The sequence below is a fragment of the Thalia democratica genome, chromosome 8 (assembly GCF_965202585.1).
Source record: "Thalia democratica chromosome 8, ktThaDemo2.hap1.1, whole genome shotgun sequence".
Classification (NCBI taxonomy): Eukaryota; Metazoa; Chordata; class Thaliacea; order Salpida; family Salpidae; genus Thalia; species Thalia democratica.
In genome coordinates this window covers 16548950-16562021 of record NC_139172.1, presented here as the reverse complement: position 1 = coordinate 16562021, position 13072 = coordinate 16548950, and the positions used below count along the sequence as shown (strand labels likewise).

The 13072-nt window shown below is 23.9% G+C and overlaps 1 protein-coding gene across 1 annotated transcript; it reads right to left on the bottom strand.

Annotated features, from left to right (window-relative positions):
- Positions 1-1718: 1718 nt before the first annotated feature.
- LOC145842443 (junctional adhesion molecule B-like) lies at positions 1719-12763 on the bottom strand. The gene is made up of 11 exons (XM_082949892.1): positions 12708-12763; positions 11763-11901; positions 9584-9723; positions 9150-9227; positions 8760-8849; positions 6931-7058; positions 6501-6591; positions 6148-6255; positions 5644-5677; positions 3265-3358; positions 1719-2240 (listed from the first exon to the last, which is right to left on the bottom strand). The coding sequence occupies exons 1-11, from the start codon at positions 12745-12747 to the stop codon at positions 2220-2222; spliced, it is 963 nt and encodes a 320-aa protein (XP_082806018.1). The 5' UTR covers positions 12748-12763; the 3' UTR covers positions 1719-2219.
- Between the last annotated feature and the right edge of the window lie 309 nt (positions 12764-13072).

The window sequence follows — 13072 nt, the reverse complement described above, 5'->3', positions numbered from 1 at the left end:
TGAAGCGATAATTTCCTTACATGAGAAAAGATGTTAATTTTTTAAAATAATGTTAAAGCATTTTTTTATTAAATCAATGTTATTTTAACAAGTAGACTGGACTGTGTTTTCAACATAAAATTCATTTCTCAACTTCTTCAGTAAAAGTTTCAAAAAAAAAACTTTGTGTTTAAAAGATTGTAGTAAATAACTAGTTTGCTAGTAACAGGACTTGAGTAGTATACATTATTTCTTGTTAAGTGTAAACAGAATTTGGTTTATAAATTATCGTACTAAAAATAGTTTTGTTTTGGTATGGCTTTATATTTGCTATAATAAACTTTCAAGTCTTTTATAACTTTCAGGATGATTATCTAAATAACTAGTTTCATGTTAACTAATGAATTAAAAAGTATTGAATTCAATTCTCTAGGATAATATTTTTATTTTATCATAAAAAAATAATTTAAATTTAAAATATGTACTTTTAGTTTAAAAGGTATACTTTCCTTCCGTTTTATGATTAAAAATTCAAAAAACAATCTATGAAAGCTTCAAAAACATATAAAAAGCTCGTTCTGGATTTTGTTCCAATCTTAATCATAACTTTTTACCCTTCACTTACTGACTTAATCTTTGTTTTAAAGATTATAAGAAAAAATTTAATTACTTTTAAGAAAATTATTATATTTACTTAAGCTAAAACTTATTAATAAGAAATTGAATAGTTTTTATTAAAACGTATATGTTTAGTAGATAAAAAAATAAACAACTAAAAACAAAAAATAACTATAACAAGTTTAGTGACTAATATAGAAACCCATTCCAAAGTGATTTACTGGTTAAAACAGGTACAAAATTGTAAAAAGAATTAATTGATGTAAGTAAACAATAGTCAATGGTTCTGTTTTCTGATTTACAAAATTTAATTATAAGTTTTAACTTAATTCAATTTTAGCTTCAAAGAAAATAAAATTTAAATTTAGCATATTATCTAGCATTTATCACTTAAGTATTTTCTCAAAACTAATTTCTCAACATACTTGAAAAATTTCTTTTAGGCATTATGTTTTTAATCTATATACTTTAATAGTATTTTGTAACGAATATAATACATAAACACTCTCAAAATATTTTATTTTAGAATAATTTACAATGAAATATTATATTAGTAACTAAAACTAAATTTTTAGACAAATAAAGGCATATCAAATTTAATTTATACTCAAAATTGAAACTAAGCGCGCATTGACTTCAAAACTAGAACTTAAAAAAATTCCGAATGCTAAGTGCAAAATAAAAGAGAGTTAATTGAGAATTTCTCTGACTAAATATGCCTTCCTAGTAATAGTAAATTAAAAAAGCATTCTTTTTGATTAATTCTCTAATCTTCTCTGTATTAGATCAGAAATTTAGAGAAAGTAGTAAAAAAGATAGTTTAGTAATATTAGAGAATAAACTCATAAAATATTTATTATAACAACGTAGAACAAACTTGTTTATTTTGTGTTGTTTATGATGACAATCTAGAATATAATACTAACAATTCTAGAACATATACTTTATAGTTGTAACTTCAATTCTTGATGTATAATTACTTAAAACTATACTAAAATATCTGACTTAATGAGCCAATTTACACATACTTTATTACTTTGCCAACTAATTAGTCTTAATTACTAAAAAAAAACAAGAGTGTTATAAAAAGCTTTATTTATGTTTTTAAAAACAATATAAACTGATCAAATAAAAAAAAATGTATTGATGCTTAAGAAATCAAATTATCAAATAAAAAGTAACTTTAAAGTATTGAAATGACAAAAAAATTGAGCAAAATTTGTAATTTATATGAATTAATCGATTCTTAAAATTAATAAATAATAAAATGAGCAAAACCAAACTTATTTGATTGATAACAAGTTTTCTTAAAACGAGCGATTTGAATAAAGACACTTGATCCAAAATTATTAGTTATTGAGTGTAGAAATAAGCACAAATAAGTTTTAGTTAAGCAGTAAAAGTTGTATCAAACAATGTACCAATTTTAAAATCACAATAAAATAAAAAAGTAGAGTTCAAACTTTCACAATTTAACAAATAAAAGCAACTTCATTTCAAATAGAATGTAGGAATCTTACCTTACCTGATTGAAGAAAACAACGATTAATTATAAATAAACAAAACATGCACTTCGAAATGCTTTGTAGTACTTGGTCATAATGTCTCCTTTAAATACACTTTTAGATCATCATCGAAGATTCCTGTCAGGTAAAAGAAGCTTTTTTTATGTAAACTAGTTGTATAATAAAAGCTAGTCATGATATCTAACGGAATAGTTTATCACAAATAAATTAAAACAAAGTTATAAGCATATACACAATAGTAACTAAGTTATAAGCAGATTTGTGCGAATTATTATTAAAAACTTTGTTAGTACAAAAAACAATTTTTTTAAAATTCCATGAAATATATCTATTGCAAGGAGCATTTCTTTAAAAATTAAGGTATCAACTCAAAAAACGTAGGAGATAGATTTAAATGATTTTTATTTATTCACGGCTTTAGTTTTCTCTTCCCATAAGAAACCTATTGTACTCTCTGACTTTAACCGGTTATATTTCAAAATTTAGTTTGAGTATTAAAAAACTGCAAAAATCAACTTAGAGCTTAAATAAAACTATACAATTTAAGATCTAGTGTAAGATCTAGCAATTGTACATTACAAGCAACTGAAACAATTAAATAAAATTGTTTGTAAAGGGGCCAAAGTTTAATTTAAATCTAAAGTTTAACTAAAATAAATATGATAAATTAAATATATTTTGCTGCTATAACCATAAAATAAGGTCAAGTAAACTAATATCTTAAAACATGATTAAATTTTCATTAAAAAAAATTTTGATGTAAAAGCAAAACATATTTTTTATATGACTAAATATATACATGTACAAGAGAAGAGTTATACAAAGAGCTTAAACAAAAATTAATTGGATTATCTTGAATGACTTATGCTACAAAGAAGTAGGAACAATTCACATATTCTTAATATAAGAAAAAGTAACTTGCGAAAACTTTCAGTTACTTTTTGAAGTAAGTTTTTTAAAAAAGGTGGAAATTACTAATTTCAAAAATATGAAAACAACACTTTAAATACAACTATTGCTCTCTTGATAAATAAAACATACTTCAACTAAATTCTACACTAATGAAATGGTCAATTTCAAAATGACAAAAACATTAGAGTTAAGTTTAAATGAAAATAGTTGTTTACAACAACAAACTAACAGGTCGATTGCTGCCAACATCGGAGGGATTTTTAGTGACAGGGTGAGGTGTTTCGACATCCAGCATCACGTCATTGTTGCCTTCGTCAGCCATGCTGTGTCATTACAACGTTACAACTCATGTTGGAATGTTTTACATAGGAAAAAGTTGTTTTGAAAAAATCACGATGTCTTTTTGTTAAAGTTCATGAAATGAGAGAACTTAAAGAAAATAATTATTTAACTATTTTGTTGAAAACTTTTAGCCAATTTTCCAATTTAACTGCAGCAGTTTAAGTTTGTTTAAAACTCTGCTTTTAATTTTGGTAAAACTTTAACATACGCAACAGACTAGAGCTATTATAAAATACGCAATTCAAAACAGAGAAAAAAAAAAACTGAGTTGAACTTTCATGTTTTAAGTAATTTTTTTTTAATAAAACCAAGTTCAATTTTTTTGTAAATTTATACCTTTTGTAAACAATACCTTTATTTTTTATTTTATTTTTGGAACAAAATATAATTATAGTATGAAATTTTAAGCATGATTTTATAACAAAAACTATAATTTATCTAACTAAAATAAATTTCATTTAGCCTCAAAACTTCAAGAATTAGTTTTCATGTGAACTTTATTAAATACTATTTTACGTTGTTAGCCAAATATTAAAAAAAAACATTATAGCTTAAACTTAACAAAAAAAAAGATAGATTTGAATATTTAATTAAAACACAAGTTTTATGAAAAATTTTTGTAATACAAACTACCTAAACTAATAATTTTTGTTGTACTTTTATCAGTAACACTAAATTTATACATTAAATATACATACACCCAACAAGCCATAAAAGTATAAAGCTTAAAACAAAACGTTATTTTTTTCTATTTGTTTTAAAAGCTTAGAAGAAAACACAGCTTGATATCACGCGGCGAATAAAGAAATAAAAGATTTCAAATGGATGAGTAAACAAACAATATTCTCCTTACTGTACAAGTGAACACCACTCCCTACTTGTTGTATTTATATGACAAAACGTTCCTTCAGCATTTAAATTCTAAAATGGGAATTTTAATTTTTACACCTGCTTGCTATTTAATCACTTTGAGTTTGTTAAGATATTTGCTTTCAACTTGGAACTTTGAGTATAATAATCATAAAAAAGCGGCAAGACTAAAACTTAACTTAATAAAAGAAGTCTTAATAAAATTTCAGCAATAATAAAAATTCAATATTGTTTGTAAATATGTACTTAATGGAGTGTATACCTTTTTAGAGCTTATGGAGGCCATGTAACTTCAAATATATTTTTTAATTGATACTAATCTTAAAACTATTTTTTCAATATCTCATTTAGGCAAACATTTTGTATCATAAGTTTAAAAAAAAAGAAAAATTTTAATAAGTCATACTAGATAAAAAAAACTTTTCAAACACGATTATATTTTAGTTGTGAAACAACATTAAAAGTTTCTAACAAAAGCCGAACTATAATGCAGATATAGATTTGAAACAATCGTATCAAACAAGTTTATTTTTCTTAGAAACTTCACTAACTTTATGGGCAAATTGTTTAAAATCTTTTATAACATATTTCAAATTTAAATCTATTTTCATGCTTGTAATATTAGTTTGTAACAAAAACTTTAAAAAAAAATCTACCAAATATAGAAAAAAATTCTAAAATTAGTTTGTTATATTTGGTAATTTCTTTTCGTTAAGTATTTAATTTCGGTTTAAAATACTAACAACTAAAGTTTTTATAATTTTTGGGATAACAAAAAATCTAAAATACTTATAATCTAAAAAATATTCTTATAAATTTCAGAAAATTTTTGCATCAAACTTTAAACCTACATACAAATATTTGCTGTAAAATCTTTTAACACTTTTTGATACATTTTATTACTGGTATGGTTGCTATTGAAACTCTCCTTAAAAGTTTACGACTTACTTTACGACTATATTTCAAACAAAAACTTATTTATTTTTTCATATTTAATACTTCATATTTGCTTAAATCTAGTGTAATATTGGAATGTAACATGCCCACATTGAAACTACTACATTATCATAGAATAGCTTGAATTTCGTTTCTCGCAGCAACTTAAACCATACAAAACTGTGTTTCAATATATTATCATAAACCTTATGATTATCACAGAGGTTTTGCCGCAATCCGAAAAACTTTCATAAAAAAATTCAGTAAAAAAAAACTTGATAGTACCTTTTTAGTGCATAATAAAACATTACTGATTATTGTAACATTGTTATAATGATTAAAACACCAGAAAAATAAACTAAAAGAATAGAAACAATATTATATAGTTTTTTTGAACAGCCTATAACACACTTTTATTTATTTTTAATTATAAATACAAATTATACAAAACACAACTCACTCATACATATAATCTTCATCTTTCCCGCTACCACCTGTGTGTTTTTTGTAACTATTAAACATATTTGACTCAAAATTAAATAATCAATTATAACTGTTTTTAATTGAAAATTATTCAATTTTTATTTAAAAATTGTAAACAATATTTCATTTCAAACACAACTTTAAACTATACTTTTAAATATTCAACAAAATATAAGATCATTTCGAAAGCTAAAAGTATACAATAACTTCGAATATAGTAAAATTGAAAATGTATTCAGTTAAAACTTTGTTTAAGATAAATTTTATTTTTCCTATATAAAGGGAACACTTTGCAATACCAAAACTATATGTTTTAATTTATCTATATGTAATTCATTTGGTTTTCTCCAAACATTTCTTAAGAAAACTGATTTTTTATTTTTCAAAAGTTGATTGAATTTTTTAATTAACAATAATAAATCGCTTAAGCAGAAAATTAAAAATACCAATTATGAAAATAATAAATTAAAAGTGAACAAACCTGCACAAACTCCTTTTCTCCAAAGTAAGAATATTACGATGCCAAGCACGCAAATTGCGAGAATAATTCCAATGACGATGCCCGCTATTCTGCCGGCATTGACGTCCTCTGTTAATTATTTTAAATTATAATAAAAATAAAAATTTGACGTGAATAAATATTAATGAAATTACCAAATTAAAAAACGCTGATAAAATTAAACAGTTATACAAAAAAAAAGTACTCAATATCTTTTATCTTACAGCACAGCTTAATTAGCCTTGTAAGTTTATATTTTTCTCTTAGTATAATAAAAAGAAATAAGAAACTTTAAAAACCAATTTAGTTAATAATAAAGTTAAAGTGTTACTGACGAACGTAGATGTTGAAAGGTTGGCACGTTTCTTCACCTTCGGAGTTTCTCGCTCGGCAGTGATATTTTCCCACATTCGCATCACTCACCTCCTGTTTCAATATTTCAAAACTTTTATATGTTAACTTACAAAGTTCAACAATGCTGTTTTAAATTACAAAATACTGAGAAATTGATACTGTAAGTGTCAATTGAGTTTACCATGATTCATCCAATTAGCTGTGTAAAACTTAAAACAATAAATATACACCTTTTATACTTTTGAATGTTATACATATTAATAATAAATAAATAAACGAGTTTAAGCAGTTAGTCCACTCTCTTATATACAATTTTATAATACAACACAAAACTACTAACAAAAAATATATTTACATACGTAGGACTTTTTTCATTGGATTCAATTTAATAACAACTTTAACAAAACTAACAAGGAATTTTAGTGTTCCTGTGTTTTTGTCAACAGTGAAAGTTTGATTGCTGTATCTGGCGTCTTTGGCGCTATTTTCAGGCAGAGGAGTTCCATCTTTGAACCATGTGTACTCAGGATCCGGCTTACCTACAACCGAATTATCGTTGAACTAAAAGTTTTAAACAGTTCATTAAAAAAACTGTAAAACCATAAAAAAAAGCAGATAGTTAAGTAATATAATTTATAATTTTTTAATTTTTTTTTGTATTGTTATGATCGAAACAGATTTATTTAAAATACTTAATAACTCTACAGTTTAAAAAATTTATTAAAGAAAAATTTAAAGTTAAAAACTTTCTTGTCAGGCATATTTTTATATTAGCTCAGCAATTAATTAAAATCATCATAGTTAACCCTTAATAGTTAATTTGTTTGCTTTTTAGTACTAAGATACTTTTTAAATGTAGTCTAATCTTCAAGTTTTATTTAGCTAGTAGAATCTTTTTTAAATTATTTCGAAAATATCTACTTACTTTGTTTTTAAAGAACTAATTTCAACTGTCAATGGTATTTTAATTATAAGCTAGTCTAAGCGTTTTTAAAATACTGTTACACAAATTAAACACTGTACTCTATGATAGTTTTGTTTTGTTATGATACTTTTTATAGAATTGTTTTTTGTATCATAACTCCAGATCTTTGTTTAGCGATATAGTTAAATAACTTATCAAAATTGAAAAAAAAAGGAAGTTTTTGATGGGAAAGTCACTAATTAAAAAAAAGTTAATGATCGAATGAGTTGAGACTAGTAAAATTTATTACCCGAAAAGAAAAGAGTGAGAGAATAAACTTATTGATTGATATTAAAAAAATCAACAATACATAAACAGGGTTGCCACTCGTTTTTTAATTTTTTTTCCAGGTTTTTAAAAGTAATATTAATTTTTAAAAATCATATATTCCAGTGAACTTGTTATGCTAGGATCTTTTGTTAACAAGCGCTTAAATATATTTTGAATAGTTATAGGTTTCTAAAAGTACACATTTTTGGGTCTATTTTCAGTTTAAAGTTAAGTTTAAGGTAAGAAACTGGGTTAAATAGTATAAAAACATTTAAAAGATACTGTAAAGCTACTTTAAATAAGTTTTTTATTAAAAAAATTTTTGATGATGAAATTTTTATTTTATTTATATGATAGATTTTTTGAGTCAAATCGAAATTTTACTACTGAACATGTGAAAATTGTTAAAAGAGGTTTTTCCAGATTTTTTAGTGATTTTTGTTCAAAATTCTAGGTTTTTTCAATTTTTTTTCAAAATTTATCAAATTCAAGGATTTTTTCGCCTAAATTGTCAAATTCCAGGTTTTCAGGTAAAGTGGCAACCCTGCATACAGATATCTACTAAATCCATTCAACACAACATATTATCAAGATTAGCGAAACTTTATAAGCAAAATTTTTTTATATATTTTAAGATTTAATCTTGAAGAACACATAAACTATTTTCCTAAATAAAACATTAACCCTCATTTAAAATATTTTAACTATGGTTTGCATTTTATATAACATGAAAAGTTCAAACAACTTTTGAGATATAGTGAGTTTTGTCTCTGTTTTAAAAAGGAACGATTTTAATGTTCTTAAAAAAAAACATGTTTCCTTTTTATTTTTGAAAATATAATTAGGGGATAGATTATCTTTTAATAATAACACTAAATATTTAAAATGCTTTTTCAATAAAAACTATATTAAATTAGTTAAAACAAAAACTTGAATAAGAAACGTGGGCCATAGTTTGCCGACCTCTGCCTTTAAATTCTTTAATGTTAAACAGCAGAAATTATACCTTCTGCAGATTGACACTTGAGTTCAGCCTCGTATCCTCTTGTGAGGTAGCCATCGCTCGGGTGCTGACAAATTGGTTTCGACGGTTTATCTGTTTCAATACATAAGATACAAACTTTTTGGTAAACTCTCTATACGCTTGCTAATCAAAATGTCATAAGCAATAAAAAACGTAGTTTTAAAGTTCAACAAAAATAAAACCTTTACAATACTTGTAATGTAAATAATTTTTTTTTTTAATTCCAACAATTATTTTTATAATAAACTTTAATTAATATTTTGATGATTCAAAGCAATATAGCCTAAGCTTAAACTAAAAGTAATACAAACAATAACAATTTAATAGAGTCTATCTATAATGAAAGAACTCAAAAACTAGTTGTAAACTTACAGACAACAGTAACCATATAGGATTTAAAGGATATACTTTCTGAATCTTTTGTAAACAATGCATGGCAAGTGTACTTTCCTATTTAAAAGTAGAGTAAGGTAAATAAAGAAACAAATTTGCGGTGTATACATATATATATATATAATATTTTATAAAAAGAATTCACAATTTAATATCAAAAGCAATCAAAACACAAAGCATTTTTCATACAGAAGCATAAAAATTCGTTAATTATTTAAAACAATGTTTTAAACTTATGATGAAAGAATTTGAGTATAAAATTCAAGTTAAAGAGTCTGTTTGTATAAGCATTTACACATATTTAATAACATTTTACTCATTTATGATCAAAATAACTAAAATAAATAAAAAACATGTAACATTTAAAGAACTATACGCGAAAGTAGTATAACTTAAAGGTAAATAAAAACTACCAAAATCTCCCTTCTTTGGGTCATTAATAACAAGACTATAAGGAGGCTGAAGTATAAAGTCATCCGAGGTAGAAGTATCTAGAGCTTTACCTAAGGCAGTAGAGGCAGGATCCATGTCTTGGGTGTAAAACCAATGTATCCTTAAAAAAAAGGTATTTATTATATGCTTTAGAACTTAGTTAGCAACTAAGTATAGTCTAAATCCAATGACCTTTTATATACTAGTACATAAAAAAAGTACTTAAGATAAATATTACAATAATAAATAAAATTTAAACTTTTTCAAATGCATTAAATACAAACTGAAATTATAAGCTATATATATTCAGTATTTATTGTATAAACAGTTCAAATGCAAATTCAAGGTTTATTTGATTGATGGTTTTGGGTGGGCAGAACACCGATCTTGTCAAGCAACAATAAAACAGTAAATAATGTTTAAACCATGGCAGTTATACAACTTAAAACTTAGTTAGGTAAAAACATAAAATTGTAAAATTAGTTATGAAAAAAAAGGCTGAGTGAATTATCTATCATAAAAGGTTATTAAACCAAAATTAAAAAACATTATTTTTAGTAAAAAGATTCTTAACATTTGGATTTAAAAACAGTTTATTTGTTTTATAACATTGTAAACTAAAATTAAAAAGACCATTTTGACATTTTGGCCTTTTATCATCCAATTTTTACATTATGATCCATAGATACCAAGTTTTGAACGTTTGATTACAGGGCTACCACTCTTTGAGTCAAGAAAATGTCTTGAGTGACTATAAACTGTTCTGAGTCATTCTGTTTTTTTTTCGAACCCCTTAAAAAAAATTTAGCCTCTGGCACAAACTTTTTATACGTCATGTCATTTTTCTTCAAAACAATTACAAATAAATTTGTATGTGTGTGTATGCTTCTGCATTAGATGTTAATTAAACTTATGAGAAATTATGTTTTCGAAGATTCAATGTTAAAAGTTTAAATCAATTGAGATTAAAAAACAAAATTAGTGGATAACTTTATGTAACCATGTTAATCAACTTTATATATAATAGAAAATAGTTTGTATTCTTTTTTTACATTTAAATTGACGAAATTTAATGTTAACATATAAAGTACTCACTTGAATGCGTATTTATTAACTTCAATTTAAGGGCATAGAAGGATTAATCACTTTTTTTTCACAATTTAATTTTATTTTATTGAGTTTTAACTAAACTACAAGTTTTTTTTACATGTTTTATAAAACTCAAAACTGTTTTTGAGATATAGCTGGTCAAATTTAAAACTAAAATATTGCAAGAAACATTTCCTGAAAGTTTAAATTAATTATCTCAAAAAAAGTAGAAGGAGATAGATTTTTAGTGAAATAGTCTTTTTTGACTTTTTAGTTTGCATCTCCAATAAGGAACCTAATGTAGTCTTCAACTTTGACCGGCAATATCTCAAAATTTATTTTGAATTTTTTAATCCTAAAAAAGCAACTTGTAGATTAGTAAAAATGGAAATAAATAAGATTGTTATATGTGGTTATCTTCAAAAGCAATTTTTTAAAAGTAAACTATGAAAAACACATTAAGATTTACAAGTAAGTTATAAAGACTATTGCAGACTGAAATTTACTGATAAACATAATGTAATACTTTATTTATACTTTTTAATGAAACAAAAAAGTCTATATCAATTGTTGGCTTTTGTTAGTAACAAAGACTAAAATAACTAAACAATACTTAACATTTCTTATAGTTTAAAATTTTTTTTAATTATAATAAACTTAAGCATAAGTCAATTCGTAAGGTTTACTGATCAATATCTTTTTCTAAGTAAACAGATTTTAAGAATTTGAAATGCAATTAAATTTTTTTTATAATCTAAAAAACTTTTATTTTAGTGAGTTTATAAAAATAAAATAAAAGAGCAACAGTTAAGTAAAAAAGAATTATTAATGTAAAAATTTCAATTATATTAAGACCTTGTCCAATATAAAATTAACTATAACTTTGCATATCTTTTAAAATAACTGTTTAATTTTAAAGAAGAGTTTAAAATTTGAAATTTACTACATTTAGTTTGGACTTATTTAAGCTTAGTTTATATCTAGTATGATAGTTTACGTTTAAACTGTACTATATGTGTATTGTCATACTTAAAAAACATTTTTTTAAAAACATGCAAATAGAAAACTTACTGAGCTTCGTCTTGACCTGAATTGCTTTCAAAAGTAACAAAGCATTCTAGTACAGTTCTTATGCCAAGTTTGACACTTTTTTCAATATTATTTCCGTCTGGAACTAGAGAGACTCTAACACCAGTACACTTTTGCAAAACTATTAAAAAAAAATTTAAGCTTTGTAAAGCAAGTGGTAATTATTTTACAATTTATGCTTAACAATATGTTTAGAAGTTAAACAACTAAAATTTTGTAAACAATTATAAGTTTGTTTTATATGCGAATCATGCCACCTTAAATCTAGCACTTCTAAAAACTTACAAATTTTTGCACTTAATTTCTAAAGATTAACTAAATGCTTAAATGCTAAGAAACCATGACATTAAAAAGTGCTAGTTTAGAAAGTGTTAAGTAATGAAAAAAGTTTTTATCATATTTAATGCCACTTGTTTTTTCAAATTTTTTCCAGGTTTTTAAAAGTACACATTTTTGGGTCTATTTTTAGTTTTAAGTTAATTTCTATTTAAGAAACTGTGTTAAATTGTATAAAAACATTGAAAAGATACTGTAAAGTTACTTTAAATGTGTTTTTTAATAAAAAAATTTTTGATGATGACAAAAAATCTTAATTATATGATAGATTTTTGTGTCAAATCAAAATTTTACAACTGAAAATGTTAAAATTATTAAAAATTCCAGGTTTTTTGATCAAAACTCCAGGTTTTTTTTCAAAATTTCTCAAATTCCAGGTTTTTCTAGGTATAGGCTAAATTGTCAAATTCCAGGTTTCCAGGTAAAGTGGCAACCCTGTCTGATTCAACTAAAATTTAGTACATACTTAAGAATATAAATTAAAACAATTTTTGTAATATTCTGAAAATTTATTGCAATATATGCAATTTTTTTAACAAAATAAGATTTTATTTACCACTAGTTTAGTAAATACAAAACTCATAAACTAACCATTTATAAAAAGAAAGGGTAATAAAATTTTGGATAGCATTAATCGTGCTTTATTTAAATCTGTAAATCGTTGTAAAATAAATGTCATACTCAAATAATTTACTTGGTGCAGATGACAAATTTCAAGAATATTCAGTTTTAATAATACTCAAGTTTTAAAAACAAATATCACTTTTGTCAAAAAAAAAAATACATTATTTAAATTTTGTGGCTTGTAAGTTAAAACTTTCTATTCAGACTTGTAGTCAATAATTAGTTGCTATAATCATTTAATTTTCCAATTTTAGTTGACTGTAACAAAATATTCAAAAATGCTTTTTAACTAATCTAGAAAGAGATCTCTATAACAAAGGTTTCAGCAGTAA

Bases quoted from the DNA above. Each gene is read 5' to 3' on its own strand.
- LOC145842443 (XM_082949892.1), bottom strand. From the start codon at position 12,747: ATGCTATCCAAAATTTTATTACCCTTTCTTTTTATAAATG. The intron at 11,902-12,707 runs GTTAGTTTATGA...TTTTTTTAATAG, and splicing joins ACCCTTTCTTTTTATAAATG to TTTTGCAAAAGTGTACTGGT. The intron at 9,228-9,583 runs GTAGTTTTTATT...ACTTTTAAATAG, and splicing joins CCCAAAGAAGGGAGATTTTG to GAAAGTACACTTGCCATGCA.